Genomic DNA, 16,243 nt, shown 5'->3' on the forward strand with positions numbered 1-16,243 from the left:
ATACAATTTTCACAAAAAATATTTAAAAAATTTAATATTAATATATTTCTTTATATTATCATATATCGCATAAAAAATTTTGTATAATATTTATAATTTACAATAATTTTTAAATAAATATTGTTTGCAAAAAAAAGAAAATTTAAATTAAATTATATTATTTCAAAAAATAAAAATTGCGGAATATATATTATATGATATAATGTTTATATATTGATATATCAAGTATAAACAAAGAAAATAAATAATGGGAAAAAGATAGAAACGCCATTTTTTAAATGATAAATATCTCATAGTTACTCTTAGTCTTTAAAGTATAGTAGTGAAATGTGTTTTAATGTCATCAGTTGAAATGTAAAAACAAATAATTTTTATTTTCAATATTGTTCAAATATCAACGTATTCAATAAATATATACGTAATAATAAAAGTTTAATAGATATGAATAATAATAACAGAAATGATGGATTATTATGTGGTTTCACTACAGCTAGTGGTAGCTCGATTAATGTAACCGAGAAAGCTTTATCAAAAGCAAAAAAATTTTTCAATAAAGAACTTGAAGAAATTGACAATTATGAAGAAACATTCAAAAATGAAAATGATATTAATGTATCTAATGTACAATCATCAAATGTTGGATTTCAAACTGCAAATGGTCGAAATATTAATGTGACCAATGAAGCATTATTAAAAGCACAAGTATTATTTCAAGAAGAAATTTCCGAAAATCTTGAAAATACTTTTACTTTTTCTAAATCATTACAGAAACGAAAAATTAAAGATTTAGATGAAAATATATCGCTAAACAAGCAAATAAAATCTAATCAATTTAAAAAATTACGATTTAGTAATGAACTCCAAAATTCAAAAATTATTTATAAGAATACAATAAATATTGAAGAGGAAACTCAAAATACATCTTCAAAAATAATTTCAAATTGTAATAACAATAAATTAATTGACAATATTGATATAACTGAATCAACAAGAAAAAATAATGAAATATTAAATAATTCTTTCATTTCAAATGAAATTGCAGCTAGTGCAGTTGCACTTTTAGCTGATGAAAAAGATTTAGATTTTTCAGAAACATGGAAATCTCCTAAAGAAATAAAAAATAATGAAAAATTTATAAATGTTCCATCTAGTCCTGTAATAGGAGGACGATTTATTTCTAAAAAACGAAAAAATATACATAAAAGAAAAAGTATAAATAAAGTAGACAAATCTATTTATATAAATGATTTAGAAAAATTAAATGATACTTGTACAAATTTAAATCAATGTATAAACGAAGAAAATAAATATTTAATAGAAAAGGAAAAATTAATAAATATAGGAAACAAGACTAAATCTACAATTAATAATGATTTTGGTGATACTCAATTAATGATAGATTTTATAAATCAATCTGTAACTATATTAGAGAAACGTTTAGAAGCTGCTTCAAAACAAGTAGGCCATATTTTAAAATATTTATATTAATAATAATATTTATATTAATAAAAATGTTTTTTTAATTTATATTAATATATTTACAGGATAATGAAATTAGTTTAAAACAAAAAAATAAACCTAAACCAACAATTAGTAAATTATATTTTCATAGAAAAAATAATGCCAAAAATCGTATATCTTGGAAACAACTTAGCAAAGGAAAAAATCCTGTTTTATGTACACACGAAGAGGTACTAACTAAACAAAAAATTTTAATTATTTATTACTTAATTCAATTTTAATTATTAATTTTTTTTTATTAGCTTAATAACAAAAAATTGCCACTTGAAATTTTGGACATAACATCTAATAATGCATTAATGTATAAGTTTCGATGTATAGATTTTTATGGGTGAGATATATTTTATCAATAATTTTTATATATCGAATCATTATATTATCATTTATAAAATTAATATATATTATTTAGGGAAAATATTGTGCAAAATAATATTGATGGTATAAAATTGGAAGATGGAGCATATTTGATTTTGGATGAAAATGGTAATGCAGGAATAACAGAAATTAAAAGATGTTTTTTGGCATGTCCAGGTGTAGATCCTAATTTACTTTCATCTGGATGGGTAGAAAATCATTATAAATGGATTGTATGGAAATTAGCATCAATAGATAGAATAAAATTGGGTTCTGTTATGTTACCAAAGTATAATTTACATTTTTTTTTATATTTATTTTTTTTAGTTAAGGAATTAAAGAGTAAAAAATGTACGTTTTATAATGTTTATAAAATTTTTTTTAGAATGTTAACTCCTACTAGAGTGGTAATGGAATTAAAATATCGCTATGATAGAGAAATTGATAGATCTGAAAGATCAGCTTTAAAAAAAATTTTGGAAAAAGATGATGTTGCAACAAAACGAATGGTTCTATGTGTGTCATCTATTATTGAGGTAAATTTTTTTAGAATTAATTTTTATAAAGAATTTTCATCTTCTCCTTTTTTTACAGTGTGATGATTCTGCTATAAATAAAAGTCCTAATCAATATAAAATGTTATCCAAAAAATTGATATTAACAGATGGGTGGTATAGTATTCAAGCTTTAATTGATGAAGCAATGAATAAATATATAATGTCTGGTAAAATAAAAGAAGGAACGAAATTATTAACATATGGATCCGAATTGTTAAACTGTGCTCAAGGATGTTCACCTTTAGAAGTAAATATTTTTGAAGATTTGTTTAAATTTTAGCAGAAAATATTTATAATATATTATTTTTAGATTCCAGAAAATGTATATTTAAAACTTCATACAAATTCAACAAGAAGAGCAAGATGGGATGTGAAATTGGGATATATGATATCCCAAGGACCAATATGCATTAAATTAAAATCGATTTTTCCAAATGGCGGTTTAATTGGAAAAATTAAAGTTATAATTGCAAGAGTATATCCAATGTTATATCACGAGAAAACTTCGACTGGAGAATCTAGTGAGATTGGCATAATTATGATATATAAAATATATATTATTTTAAATTTTTATTTTCAAATATTTTATATTATTATATTTTATTATATTATATTTTATATTATTATATTATATTTTATTTTTCTATATTTTATTTCATTATATTATAGTTTTTCGAAATATTAGATGTGAAGAAAAAGCTAATATTATCTATGAAAAAAAATGTCGTTCAATGATAGAAACATTTTATGCTAAAGCGGAAAAATATTTTTATACCGGAAAAAATAAAAATGATTTAAATACGGATATTGATTTAGCAGCAATTGAATGGAATGAAAATTGCGATGGATTATCTAAAAAGGTATTAATTGAAATAAAAAGTATTATTTTTAAGCTTTAAAAATTCATATATTTATTTATTACAGGAATTTCTTTCAGAACAAGAAATTGAGCAAATAAAAAATGATTGTCGTTTGAAAAAAGAAAAATTTAAACAAGAATTAGAATCTAGATTACAAGAAAGTTTACCTCCGTCACGACAAGTTACACCTGTTTTGAAAATTCGCGTGATTGAAGAAGAAACAAGTGCTATTCTTTCAGTTTGGTCTCCTAGCGAAGAGGTTTTAGATATTCTAAAAGAAGGAAATTATGTATCAGTTTCTACTGTTATGCCCTCAGCAAAAAGGTAATTATTATATAAAATATTTGTATTGTATTTATATATTTTTTATATTTCTTTATTGTTTCTATTACTTATAATATAATTACAATTAAATGTAGCATAAAATCATTATTTTATTATATCATTAATTTATTGTAATAGAGGTAATGAGTTGCAACTGACTACAAATCGAAATACATTATTCCGCCGAATAAATGATGTCAATATAAATTTTTTTCAAAGAATATATACAGCATTATATGATATAAATAAGCCAATTTTTACTCCAGCTTATGGAGAATTTGATACAGTAGGAATTGTTACTTCTATTGGAAATGAACCTTATGTAAGTAATTATAAGTATAAATATATATAAATAAGTATAAATGTATGATATGCAACAATAATAAGAAATTTTAATGATTATTTTTTTTTATTTAAAAGGGTATGAAAAATTTTCAAGCTGTATATTTGGCATATCCACATATGGATTCTCAATCTTCATATTTATCAATATTGTTTTGGCATGGAATATTTTTTTATGGATATACAGAAATATTGACTGTAGGATCTTTTGTTGCCTGTAGTAATTTAGAATGGCGTCGTGCTACGACATGGGATATACCAATGGCATATTGTACAGAACGAAGTACTTTCACGCGCAATCCTCGACACAATCATCTTCAAAAACCTTTTGAAAATTTAAAACACTTAATAAAGGTAAACATCTAAAAAATATTAGAAATTTTTAATATAATAAATTCGTAATTTTAAATAATAACAACTTATGCCTATATATAATAATATAATAATTATATTTTTAAAGGATGTCAATATATATATAGATACCTGTGCAAAAGAAATTTCAGAGAAGATACAAAAAAAACCAATGACAAGAATTTCAGATAAATTTATACTGGATGCAAATAATCTTGAAAAAATTGCACCAGGAGAAAATATTAATTCTAATAAACAATTCAATGATCATGCTTGTCAAGAATTTCTAAAAAGAAATTTATTGAACGATCAACCAGCAAAATCTATCGCTATACAAAAAAGACTTGAAAAATTACAACATTATGGTGAACCATGTACTTTATCTCCAATTGTACTTAATAATAGCTCCAAACGAGTATCATTAGAATTCAAATCTCCTATATCTAGAAATGAAAAATCTACAAAAGCTCATATATCATTAAATGCTAAATTTGAGCAAAATTCGAGATGATATTGTATATTTTAAATTTTATTATATTTAAATATATATTAATTATGTACAGTATATTTTAAAATAAATTGTTAAAATTTTTAAAAATATATATATTCTATATTTCAAGTACAATGATTCATTATTTTTATTTTATATTATTTCATAATAAAATGAAAATAAAATTACGAAAAGTAAATCCTGTATATTGTATTTATTGTTAATATAAATAATTGTATTATTAATTTTAAAATTATTGTTGTTTATATTAGAAATGTTTATAAATACATATGAATATTATTTTTTAAATTCGTATTTAAAAGTTTTATTTAAAATAATGTTATATAAATTTTATAATTATTAAATATTTATATTTAAATTATTTACAAAATATAATGCAATTTCGTATATGTTGATATTTATTTTACTAAATTTGAACATCTTAATTACCACATAATTCTCATTTTTGCGTTAAATGGACCTTTCGAAATAGTTCTTTCCTTTCAAATAGAAACAGTTTCACCAACTATGTTTCCAAGCTTTTCACTAATCACGCTTTCCGTTTTTGGTGAAATCGAAATAAATAAAATAATTATTACATATCATGAAAAGCAATATTATTATTATTTCACTTTAAATATGATGTTTTACATCCTTATTTTTGAAATTAAATTTGTAGAAAAATTTATAATTTCAGTTACCATAATGATGAATATACAATTAGAACTAGCATGTATGAGATTGAATAAAGTATAAATTGTGGGACATATAAATTTTAATCGATCAGATGTTATCTGATGGTAAAGTCTTAGTTTTTGAATTAATCAAGGAAATTAATAAATCATTTATAATATGACAGCAGTAGAATGATTTAAATTCTAAGGTTTGAAGTAAAAACCTTGTTTTAAAAAAATAATCAATAAAATTACTGTGATCTGTGTAGGTTCTGTGTTTTAAGTACGGCGAAAGGATTGTTAGATAAATGATTAAAAATAAGTTTAAAAATTAGTTGATTAAAGATACTTTTTTAAGAAGCATGAAATGCATAAAAGGAAACTTAAACGTAACACGTATGTTTTATAATATCTTATTCATTTAATTTAGATGTTCAGATTTAAATATAATTTGTAAGCCATTTTTGTTTTTCAATTCGTATTTCTAAATATAAAAAATTATAAATATTAAGTTTATTTAAAAAGAAATCATTTACGTTTTTTAATAGATTAATACAAAATGTAAAATCTGAAAACTTATCAAGAGTGAAAGATTATCAAAACAATCAAAATGAATCAAGTGATAATTTTCAACTACCAAGTTTACAAAAGAAGAAAACTTGGAAAGATGTTGATGACAATTTATCAACTGATTGGAATAGTAATGCAACAGATATATTTTGTTCATCAGAAATTGAAAATATTGCAACAAGAAAAGTTATGCAGCAGTGGGAGACTATTGAAAGTACACTGTATGAAGATGGTGAACAAGTAACCCAAATGGCTGTTTTGGAAGAATGTTCACAATGGAAAACGCAAATACCTCATTTAAGAATAATAGGAAAAAATCCATTTCTTTCTAAAAATAATTATCAAGATTTGAACATAAATCATAATCAAATGAAAAATAATTCTCATAATGAAGATACATATTTAGAACATAATATTTCAATAAAGGTAAAAAATATATCATTTATAAATATCTTTAATATTTGATTTAATAATAGAAAGATAACAATAATTGATATTACAAATCTTTTTGTTCTTATAAGATAATTTTAATTTTATATTTTCATATGGTCACATTATATAATCTATTTGTAGGAAAGAAAAAATTCATCCAAGCATAAATTACAAAAAACTGCACAAGATGAAATACTTGATATGCTTTATGCATATGTAATATCAGAGCTATTTCCTAAAAAAGAAAATGAAATTGATTCATTACATGATGATTTTAATGATGTTTTACAAATACGTATGGCATCTATTCATAGCAATAAAAGTTCTGCAAAAAGTTCAAAGATAAATTGGTTTGAAGAAACGATTCCTCTTGAAAATAAATTTTCAAATAATAGTGGTAAATCTGTAGAAGATCATATTTTATCTATGAGAAAAGATAATACTCAAACAAACATGCAAGAAATTCAAAAGTATGTATAAAATACAATTTTGTATGTATATTACAATAAAATAGAAATTTTTTATAATGTAGGAATAAAAAACATTTATAATTTATTTATTTATTTATTTGTAGAAAATGTGATAATTTTATGAATAATGATAGAATAAGGAATGAAAAGGATGAATTCATCATGGATGACAAGTTTCCTAAGCCACATACTAGTAGAAATAAACTTGGAACAGTTTTCAATGAAAAGATTGTAGTTAGTCCTGTGCCTTATGTTTTATCAACTAGAGAAAGTTTTTCTACTGTAAGAACTACTCCAATTAAGTTCATGGCACAATCACTAGAAGTTTCTACTTTTCAAAGTATATGATTTTTTTCTATAATATTGCGTTTTACATATAGAATATTAAAAATATTTTTAATGTTATTAATAAATGTTATTTTATATTTTTTAGGTTCAAATAAAAATATCAATTATTTTAAAAATTCCGGAAAAAATTCAGCAAAAATTTCGAATTTCCAATCTTCTTGGCAAACTCCTGTTTCTCCTGCTGTGTGGGTAAAAAATGTAAAACTTGCTCCTCTAGATATGTCACGATTTCCGAACAGTAAAAATAGGTATTTAGAAAATATTAAGAATATTTTTAGCTATAACGAATATTTTTTATATTGTTTTTACAATTTTAGATCTTTAACATCATCAGTAGTATTATCCCGTAATAAAAAACCTTTAAGTCCTATTTCTCGATCTTCTTTGCCTGTTTCTGCACAAACAATTCATAATAATCGTGAAAGTTTAGAAATTCAAGGGAAACAGATAACTCCTAGACAATCTCCTAAATTAAATATGTCAACTACAGGTTTGGAGAACATCTCTAGAAATAGTACAAAAAAAAAGAAGAGAAGTCAAACAAAAACAAAGTTATAATGAATTACAATTAATTTTGATGGTTAGAAAAAAAATCGATTTTATAAATTCTATAAGATTATTTTTATCTTTGTAAATTTAAATTGTATTTCATTGTTTTACATAAATAATGACTGGGTAAAGCGTGGACCATGTAATTGAAAAAAAATTATATTTCTTTCTTATATTTAAATTAATTTCCTTTTATATATTTAAAGTGAAAATTCATTATTGTTTGTGATATAATAATGATGTATGATAAAAATTCAATTATTTATTTTTTTATTACAATTTACTAAAACCAATGATTTAAAAGTTCAAATAACATTTATAATTCAAATAGTATATAAAGTACATTTTATATAGTATATAAATACATCGTTATTGTTAAATAATAATAAGATATGTCACTATATTACAGTATTAAAATATACTTTAATTTTAAGAAATATTTTGCACTATAAACAAAAAAAATATTTAAACACTATGTTAAAAATAATAAGAACTAGTCTTCTAATTATAAAAATGTATATTTTAAATACTCTTGTTGTTTCAGAAGCGAATTTATTGTTGTAACTATGTCTACCTCACTTAATGTCTATTTGTTGTTTAATGCACACGCTTACGTGCGCAAGTAAATATATTTTTGTAACGCACACATCTGTATTGGTCGTGCTTATTGTAAATATATAATAATTCATAACATTAAATGTACTCATATTTTACTTTTACTCACATTTTATATATGATATAAAATTTAAATTTAATAACAATATATTATATTTAATTTTATCATTTATCATTTTTTAATAACAATATATATTTTTAAATAACGATATATCATTTTTAAAAATATTAAAACTTGATCGTAATGTTTTTTTTTTATTATTAAATATGGATATAATATTTTAATATAAAATCCACTAAAAAATATATATATAGTTGATTGTATTAATATTATATTTAATGTTAAAAATTATAAAATAATAAAATATAAAACGCGCGAGAGAAAAATTTATATATTAAGATTAAATTGCGCGTGCGCGAGTTTCGGCGCGGGGATAACCTTTCACCGGTAGAATTTATGCTTTCAGTTGCGCGTGGTCTTCGAAAGTGCGCGGACGTAGTGTAGTGTGTTGGAATTAATATTTATATTATCGAAAAGTAATCGCGTTATTTATTACGCTTTAAACGTTTTTATAATCATTTTTATTAACTTGCGAGTGTTTTTACGTTAAATAACAAATATTTAATTTATTATTTACCACATGGTGACGCAAATGAAGGATTTTAACGTATCATCAGAATCTAGCGGCATGTTCACATACGTTAGAAATACCGGCACTCATCTATCAACGTTAACAAGAATCTTGGGCGTGTGTACTGCAGTTGGTAAGTGAATAATTATTTTTATTGGTCACATCATTTATTTTTTTCACTTTTTATATATCTATTTTGTATATATTTATAAAATATATATAATTAATAAATAGATATAATATAAATAGATATTATTTATCTATTTATATATTTTATAATTTTAAATATTTTAATTTGATATTTTAAAAAATAACATATGCATAATATAAATAGAATACAAGATATATATTCAATATATATTTATTGTATTACATTTAATATAAGTTTTTTTTAACATTATAACAATAAAATAAGAAAATAAATTTTAAATTCAAATTATTAAAAACTTAATTTAGTTTTTATTATTTTGGTGATTCTGGTATGCGCATTAAACATTAATGATTTAAATATTAATTTTATATTTATATTTATATTTATTTAAGATATTTCTTTATGATATAAGATATATCATAGATGTTATATATGAATTATATATTTATATATTAATATATATATTTATTATATTTATATATTATATATATATTTATTATATTTATATATTAATATATATTTTAGTTATAAATATATATATATATATATATAAATTTTTAAATTTGATTTTTATGAGAATTAAACAAATAAATTTTATTTCATATTTTTTTTTTATTTTTTATAAAACTTAAAGATTTTCGGGATATATTTTTATAATTTCTATTTCTTCGTTAATTAGAAAAATATGAAATGTTATTTCAGAATACAAATGTTTTTTTATTTTAATTTGAAATATATCTAATTATTAAAACAGTTATAAACGGTGAAAATTTTAAATAAAATATATAAATTCGTAATGTAATAAGTTTGCAGTTTTGTTAACTCTCTTTTATTCGAAATTTTATGAAGTAAGGAAAAAGAGAAATTAACTCAGCCAAGTATTTTCATCTTTTCAAAAATTAAAATATTACGATTTATTTAAGTAATTAAAAATCATCATTTATAATATTTTTCATAATCATTTTTATTCGTAAATCATCTTGGATACTATTCTAATTATTTTACTCAATATAAAAATAATCCTGTTCTTCATTTTTTCACAAAAAATAGAAAATTAATAAAAATGGATTTATTAAGTCCTTTTTATCTCATTAGAAAAATGTTTTCGTAAAATTGATAAATAATTTCAGTTCTGGTCCGGTTTTCAATCTTGTATCGAAGTAAAAAAAAAAAAAAGAGAACAGCAATGCCACCTAGATAGAAACATTTAATCGTTCAGTCCGCTAACTTAGTTCTCGAAGTAATTCTCGACTATTAATATTTAGTGCGTCTAAAGAAGCTGGCGCGATAGAGGGCGCCAGTATCTCTCTTGTAAAGAAAAAAAAAACGAAAAGAAGAGAATTTCGAGAGCGTCGCTTTTTCCGTCGTTTTTACGAAATGTTTAACGGAATTTCGTTCTTTCTTGATGTTTACATCACCGTGTTTACGAAACTTTAAGGCAATCGAGTTTTTCCGAGCATTTTCACCGGATCTGCGTATCATTTTCACTGGAGCGTGTGTCGATCGAGGAGAGTAGAGGAGAAAAATCACATGGATTAACGTGGCGTATTTTTCTCTCACGGTTTTCGCGTTCTCGTAGCGTAAAAATATATTTTTCCCTCGCGCGTTGTGTATTCTCGATGAAACGATCGAATGAGAAAATGGAACTGGTTGCAAAATTGTTCTTTTTGTTCACGTTGATCTCACGTTATATGATATCATAGTCGGAGTGAGTTTTTTATTGCACTTTTTGTTGGTTTTTGACACGCCGAAAGTAAGTAAATAAATTATCTTTAATGATACAATGAAAAAAACGCAATGAGAATAAAATCTAATTTAATTTGTCTCGAATGAATCTCGTTTTTGCTTATTCCATTTCGTAGAGAAAATTTCGTATTCTCTATATTTTCATCGAAATATCTCGATATGTATCTTTTTTTTTTTTGTTTTTTCTTTCTTTTTTTATTATTTTTTAATTTATCCATATAGATTTTATAGAAAATGAATTTATGTAAAATCAAATTTTATAAAAGATACAATATATTTTATTCCATAACATACATTTTTTTCAAAACTAGATTTTATTTTCAAGATAGATAGTTTTAAAATTTGTCGAACTAATATTTACTTAAATTCAGTTTCAACGTATTTTTCCATAAAATTTTTCTTTTCCTTTGTTCATGGAAAATTCAATTTTACGTTTGTATTTTATTCCATACGAAAAATCATTGGCTATACTGTTTGTTCAATTGTATCGCAAATTGTATATATCTATACATTTCGAAATCATCAAAAAAAAATAAAAATGAAATCAAAAGAAGAAATTATATGTCATTTTAAACATTTTTAGGGATTCTTTTTTTTTTTTTTTATATATATATATAAATAAAGTATCGTAAATTTTATTTCACAACTTATTTTACAAGTTTGAAGTATCAAGATTTTATTTCACATTTCACTTCATTATATTCATTGCAATAACAGAAAAATTCTTTTCCGTTAATTATTTATAATAGAAATTTATATATTTTTTTAGATCTAAATGATCAAATTCAAAATAATTAATCTAAAATGATGGGACGATACATCGTCGATCGTTTTTAAAATTTTCGTCGATTCCGTTCCTAGGGATTCCAGTTAAACGCCACTGTAATACGATACCGTTGGCGTTGTTTGCCTGCAGGCGTTTTTAGTGCGCAAAATTAAAATGCTTATAACTTGATGAATAAATCTCAACCGCCAATTTTGCATCATCAATTTTTATATTAGTCTTTTTTTCAAAAATAGCTCGCGAATATATCAACATCTTATCAATGGATAAATTCGATCACATTTCTAACGAGGATACGCGAGAGTGGTAAATGGATCCGCGATTGATTCGCACACGATTGGTTGATTTAATTGCTCGTACCGGTTCCCATTTATTCGGCATTAGCTATTATCAATTAAGACCGACTAAATCGCGATTGTCACGGGCAATTAATACTCCGTTCGCATGATGGAAAACGGTGATTCAGCTTTCCTCGATGTCACCAATTCCGGTGTCGCGACGAGGGCGTCGCGACGACGCATCCCGGCAAAAAAACCGCCATTCATCTACCGATAATAGGCTTCGTTTCGTCACGGTGCAACGGTTCCCCACAAAAGTTCTGTCTTCAACTATTTACCATCTCGTATCTGTGGATTAAAGACGAGCTACACAAGGCCAGCCATCGTTTCCTCTTGAGATTTCGCCTCGTCTCTACTGTGCTCGGTTCGACAATGGCGATACGAGAATTGTGTATAGTCGGGTCGTTTAGAGGTACAGTGTGAATTACGAGCACGGTTTTCAGCTTCGGTGTTCCCGATTCGTTCTTGAAAGTGATCCCTTAAGACATTCGTTGAAAAATAAATTACTCACGGGAATATGGAATATTTAGTGGCGATAAGAATAGGTCTTATAATTCTTGTGGGAAGGAAGAAAAGTTTTGATCATTTTTACATTTTTTTTTTTTATTTCTTCATTAATTAAAAATTATCTCGCTTTTTCCCAATAAAATTCGAAACATGTTATCCTCGCAAATACTTTCTCCCGCGAAAGAATGGAATTTTGTACTTTTTTCGTTTTTAATTAATATTTTATCCTACTTTGATCGACAAGAATAAAAAATAAGGCAATTACCACAGATATCGGATATTTTAACGCGTAGAGAACATAGCCGTGTCAAATTTGATCGTGTCGCTAATCTTTAAACACGGAAGCAAACCACGTTGTAATAGGTAGCACCCGGTTAATTAAGCATTTGCTTACTTGCTCAGATTGCTTTCGAGATTGAGTTATTTTGTCGGGATCAGGTGAAAGGTACCTCGTTCCCCCCTCCCCCTATAACATCTTCGCGCACTTGTGGAAATACCGGGCGTTGAAAAGGAAGGGATTACAGTTTGAGAACACTGGGTTTAGTTGAGGACACTCGGTGGAAACAATATAGAGGTTGCGAACAATGTTATTTGGCGCAGCTTTAAAGTTGTACACAGCGTTCGCCGCGTTGGGATTAAGGTTTGTATAAGTAGTTTGAAAAGTCTCTGCTATTATCAGAGGATTTAATTAGGGGGAGGGAAAGCTTTAACGAAATTCTTTTGGATTTATTTTCTTTTTTTTTAGCGAATAATTAATTCGTATTATCGCATGAAATCGTGTTAAAAATTCTTGGAAATTCTTTTTCATGCAATGTCGACACACGTTTTTATTTCTTTTTATCTATTTATTTTCGCGGTCATTTTAATTGTAATCATTCATACAATGAATAAAATAAATGGTTATTAAGACAGTTTCTTAGAAGAATATTTAATACATCGATCATTCTCGATCTGTGAATTTATTATTTTCAAATATTTTTATTTGAATTCTGTAGTGCATCAAAATTTAAATTTCCGCAGATATCCAACATCAATCTATCTTTGTTACAAAAATAATCGAAATCGGAGGAGGACGATTTTGCAATTTCAGAAGAATTCAGAAGCATGAAAATAATTTTAAAATTATTAAAATTTTCTGTTTTATTTTTCGATCCATGCAAAGTTCCTCGACGTGTCTCAACCTTTCAGAAATTTGAAACTCTTGCCTATCCCACTTTTCCACCGCTTTTTACCACGGGATTCTGAACGTCTTTAAAATTACGACACGCACGTACCGCGATCCTCTACCGTGCATCTACTTGCTCTGAAAATTCCACGCGCATTCCTAGAGGCTACTGAAACACAAACAACCTTGATCCTTCGCTACGCCATTTCAGATGCTTATCGTTCGTGCTCGGTGTATAAAAAAATTCGTCGATCCTTGGGCGAATATGGCGTTCACGTTTTTATTAATGCGCAGACGCCTGCCTTCCTCGATAGTTGAAAGAAATCCTTTTAAACGAAAAGTATTCCTCTCGAATTTTATTTGCAAAGATTCGCGTTTATTAGATTATTTGTTATTCTCTGTGCGGGTTATTTTTTCTCGGTGAAAATTTTCCGAAAAATTGAAAAGAAAGGATATTTATATTGGATCGAGTTTCGAATATTTTTCAAATATTCTTTCCTACGCTTTCCAGTGTTGAAGAATACTTTTTTTTTTTTTTTTTGCTTCTCGTTTAATACGAGATGGATATTTATCGAAAGTTACGTATTACGAAGCAACTTGTCGGTGAAAATGTTGCTCGAGCGGTGAGTAAATATAAATATATCTGGGAATTTTTACGTATGAAGCGTATCGGCCGCGTGGACAACCGCGGATATCGGTTTTTATATACGATTCTTTGATATCCACTGTCCAGAAAATGTTTCCACGTCGTCTTCTACATTTTCTCGAGATAATATTCGAAAAGTGTACGCAGGCAATTTATCGTCGTCATTTTTCTTTTTTCGACTGCGTATACACGAAATTACACGTATAAGTTTTAACAGGTGATCATCATCGATTTTTAATAAAAGATATTCTGGCGTCGATCGAGTTTTTTATCAAGTACGCTTTTCGATGTTAATTCGAAAATATTTCTCCGTGTAGAATTTACTATTAATTCGAAAAAAGGAATGAAATTTGGAAATATTAATTTCCAATATAATTTCCAAAATAAAAAAACGCACACGCGCGTTTTAATCTAGGAACATTTCCATTTCGTCCCTCTTGTTTTTCCACGATCGAAACCATGCTTCGATCGCCTCGTATTAGGGGGAAATTTGTGTTTCCGGTCAGTTGGACGGAATATCAAGACGCGGGAGTGAAAACTGCAAGTAGGTAACGAAATATCCAATTTATCCTTGTTACCAAGTTACCGCCAATTGAAAGTTTATCCCCAGCGGGCGCAACGTGGATTGGTCGACGCTGACACTATCCATTTTCTCTCATTTCTCGCTCCCCCCCTCCCCCTCGTTTCCCAGTTTAAAACCATTGTGCCCTCGTACGGGCAAGTCGTTACGCTTTCCGTATTTTAATGGTAATTTCTACGCGCGTCGTCTCGATCCTCGCTTTGGTTATGGTTGGTTTTAAAATTAAAAAGAAAGAAAAAGCGGGGCTGTTTGAATTACGTGGCTAATTTTTTGAATTTCGTCGGCGAGGATTATGAAGTGGGATGGGTTTGGAGGAATTCTCTGTCCCCGAAAATTGGGAAAATATAATAACGCGTTTTGTTATCGAGCTTGAAGTGAATCTGAAGAAAGGTTAAATATTTGTGAAAGTATATACTTTTTTAAAATCATGGTAATATTTGAATTTGTATGTGACGTGGAATTAATCTAAGGGTGTAAGATAAATTTTGAAAAAGCGTAGAAAGAAGAATCGTTATTGCTACAATTTTTATCGTCTGGAAACGGAATAAGGAAGATTTAAATGTCTTGTAAAATTTGGAATAGATTCAGTTTCAGCGTCTTCATTTTCGTATACGAATAAACCGATGTACTTGTCTGAGCCATATGCGCGTAACTACTGAAAGGAGGTCAGATCATACGTTTTACTACTGCCGAAGAGTTTCATTCTCGCGGAAATCGTGTTTCCGCGCGTGTGCGATATTGCGTTCTGGAAACTGGCCACTCGTTTCGTATCTCTACTTATTAAAAATTTCTTAACCTATTTTTCCATCGAACATTTTTCTGTGAAATCTTCTCTAAATATCCAAAAAATTGAAAAAGTATCTCGTCAAGTTAAAATAACACGAAGATTAAAAATTGTATCGCGTATAAAACTCTATTAAAATTAAGAAAACTTCGAACCGTTATAACTCTGAAGATACTCACTTCCGGTCAACGAATGAAAGATCGTTGGAAGCGTGGAACTTTACTCTTTAAAACGATTCTTCGTTCGTCACGATACGACTTCCGGTTCTCGAGATATCATCGTGTAAAGAGAAAGTAATTTTTAATCGTTTACCTTGCATCCGAATAAGTCCCGTTATTAATATTAGGAAAAGTTTCAATCGCTGTAACTTCGAAAATAGTAACTCTCTAACAACGAATAAAAGATCGTTAGAAGCGTGAAATCTTGCTCTTTAAAACGGTTTTTCATTCGTCA

General features: G+C 26.2%; 3 protein-coding genes across 9 annotated transcripts in view; all 3 read left to right on the forward strand.

The window, feature by feature from the left end:
• Nucleotides 1–174: 174 nt before the first annotated feature.
• LOC107998491 (breast cancer type 2 susceptibility protein) lies at nt 175–4,909 on the forward strand. Its single transcript, XM_017057795.3, has 12 exons — nt 175–1,458; nt 1,545–1,691; nt 1,764–1,852; nt 1,931–2,164; nt 2,261–2,411; nt 2,470–2,679; nt 2,743–2,953; nt 3,102–3,292; nt 3,357–3,616; nt 3,755–3,938; nt 4,037–4,312; nt 4,419–4,909. The coding sequence occupies exons 1-12, from the start codon at nt 442–444 to the stop codon at nt 4,818–4,820; spliced, it is 3,372 nt and encodes a 1,123-aa protein (XP_016913284.2). The 5' UTR covers nt 175–441; the 3' UTR covers nt 4,821–4,909.
• A 374-nt stretch (nt 4,910–5,283) lies between these two features.
• Nucleotides 5,284–8,540, forward strand: LOC107998507 (uncharacterized). Of its 2 annotated transcripts, XM_017057817.3 has the most exons (6): nt 5,298–5,869; nt 6,022–6,469; nt 6,617–6,945; nt 7,050–7,285; nt 7,379–7,541; nt 7,611–8,540. In XM_017057817.3, the coding sequence occupies exons 1-6, from the start codon at nt 5,841–5,843 to the stop codon at nt 7,849–7,851; spliced, it is 1,446 nt and encodes a 481-aa protein (XP_016913306.1). In that variant the 5' UTR covers nt 5,298–5,840; the 3' UTR covers nt 7,852–8,540. The 2 variants fall into 2 exon arrangements, with proteins under 2 accessions (XP_061937202.1, XP_016913306.1); XM_062081218.1 differs by having other exon boundaries at nt 5,284–5,869; nt 7,379–8,540.
• Nucleotides 8,541–8,905: 365 nt separating this feature from the next.
• LOC114577630 (uncharacterized) overlaps nt 8,906–16,243 on the forward strand; it is a 79,974-nt gene continuing 72,636 nt past the window's right edge. For 3 of the 6 annotated variants that reach the window (XM_062081239.1, XM_062081237.1, XM_062081241.1), the window contains exon 1: nt 8,906–9,222. In XM_062081239.1, coding sequence (XP_061937223.1) covers nt 9,099–9,222 — 124 coding nt within the window. In that variant the 5' untranslated portion in view covers nt 8,906–9,098. The remainder of the gene's footprint in view (nt 9,223–16,243) is intronic. The other 3 variants (XM_062081240.1, XM_062081242.1, XM_062081244.1) reach the window with 2 other exon arrangements.

Source organism: Apis cerana, linkage group LG11, assembly GCF_029169275.1.
Source record: "Apis cerana isolate GH-2021 linkage group LG11, AcerK_1.0, whole genome shotgun sequence".
In the NCBI taxonomy this organism is placed as follows: Eukaryota; Metazoa; Arthropoda; class Insecta; order Hymenoptera; family Apidae; genus Apis; species Apis cerana.

What these genes read in the sequence shown, in the direction of transcription:
- LOC107998507 (XM_062081218.1), top strand. Translation starts at nt 5,841, where the DNA reads ATGCATAAAAGGAAACTTAAACGTAACAC. An exon ending in AACATGCAAGAAATTCAAAA is followed by an intron (nt 6,946 to 7,049) that starts GTATGTATAAAA and finishes ATTTATTTGTAG; the next exon opens with AAAATGTGATAATTTTATGA. An exon ending in AGAAGTTTCTACTTTTCAAA is followed by an intron (nt 7,286 to 7,378) that starts GTATATGATTTT and finishes TATATTTTTTAG; the next exon opens with GTTCAAATAAAAATATCAAT.
- LOC107998491 (XM_017057795.3), top strand. Translation starts at nt 442, where the DNA reads ATGAATAATAATAACAGAAATGATGGATTATTATGTGGTTTCACTACA. An exon ending in TTTTATGTACACACGAAGAG is followed by an intron (nt 1,692 to 1,763) that starts GTACTAACTAAA and finishes TTTTTTTATTAG; the next exon opens with CTTAATAACAAAAAATTGCC. An exon ending in GTTATGCCCTCAGCAAAAAG is followed by an intron (nt 3,617 to 3,754) that starts GTAATTATTATA and finishes TTATTGTAATAG; the next exon opens with AGGTAATGAGTTGCAACTGA.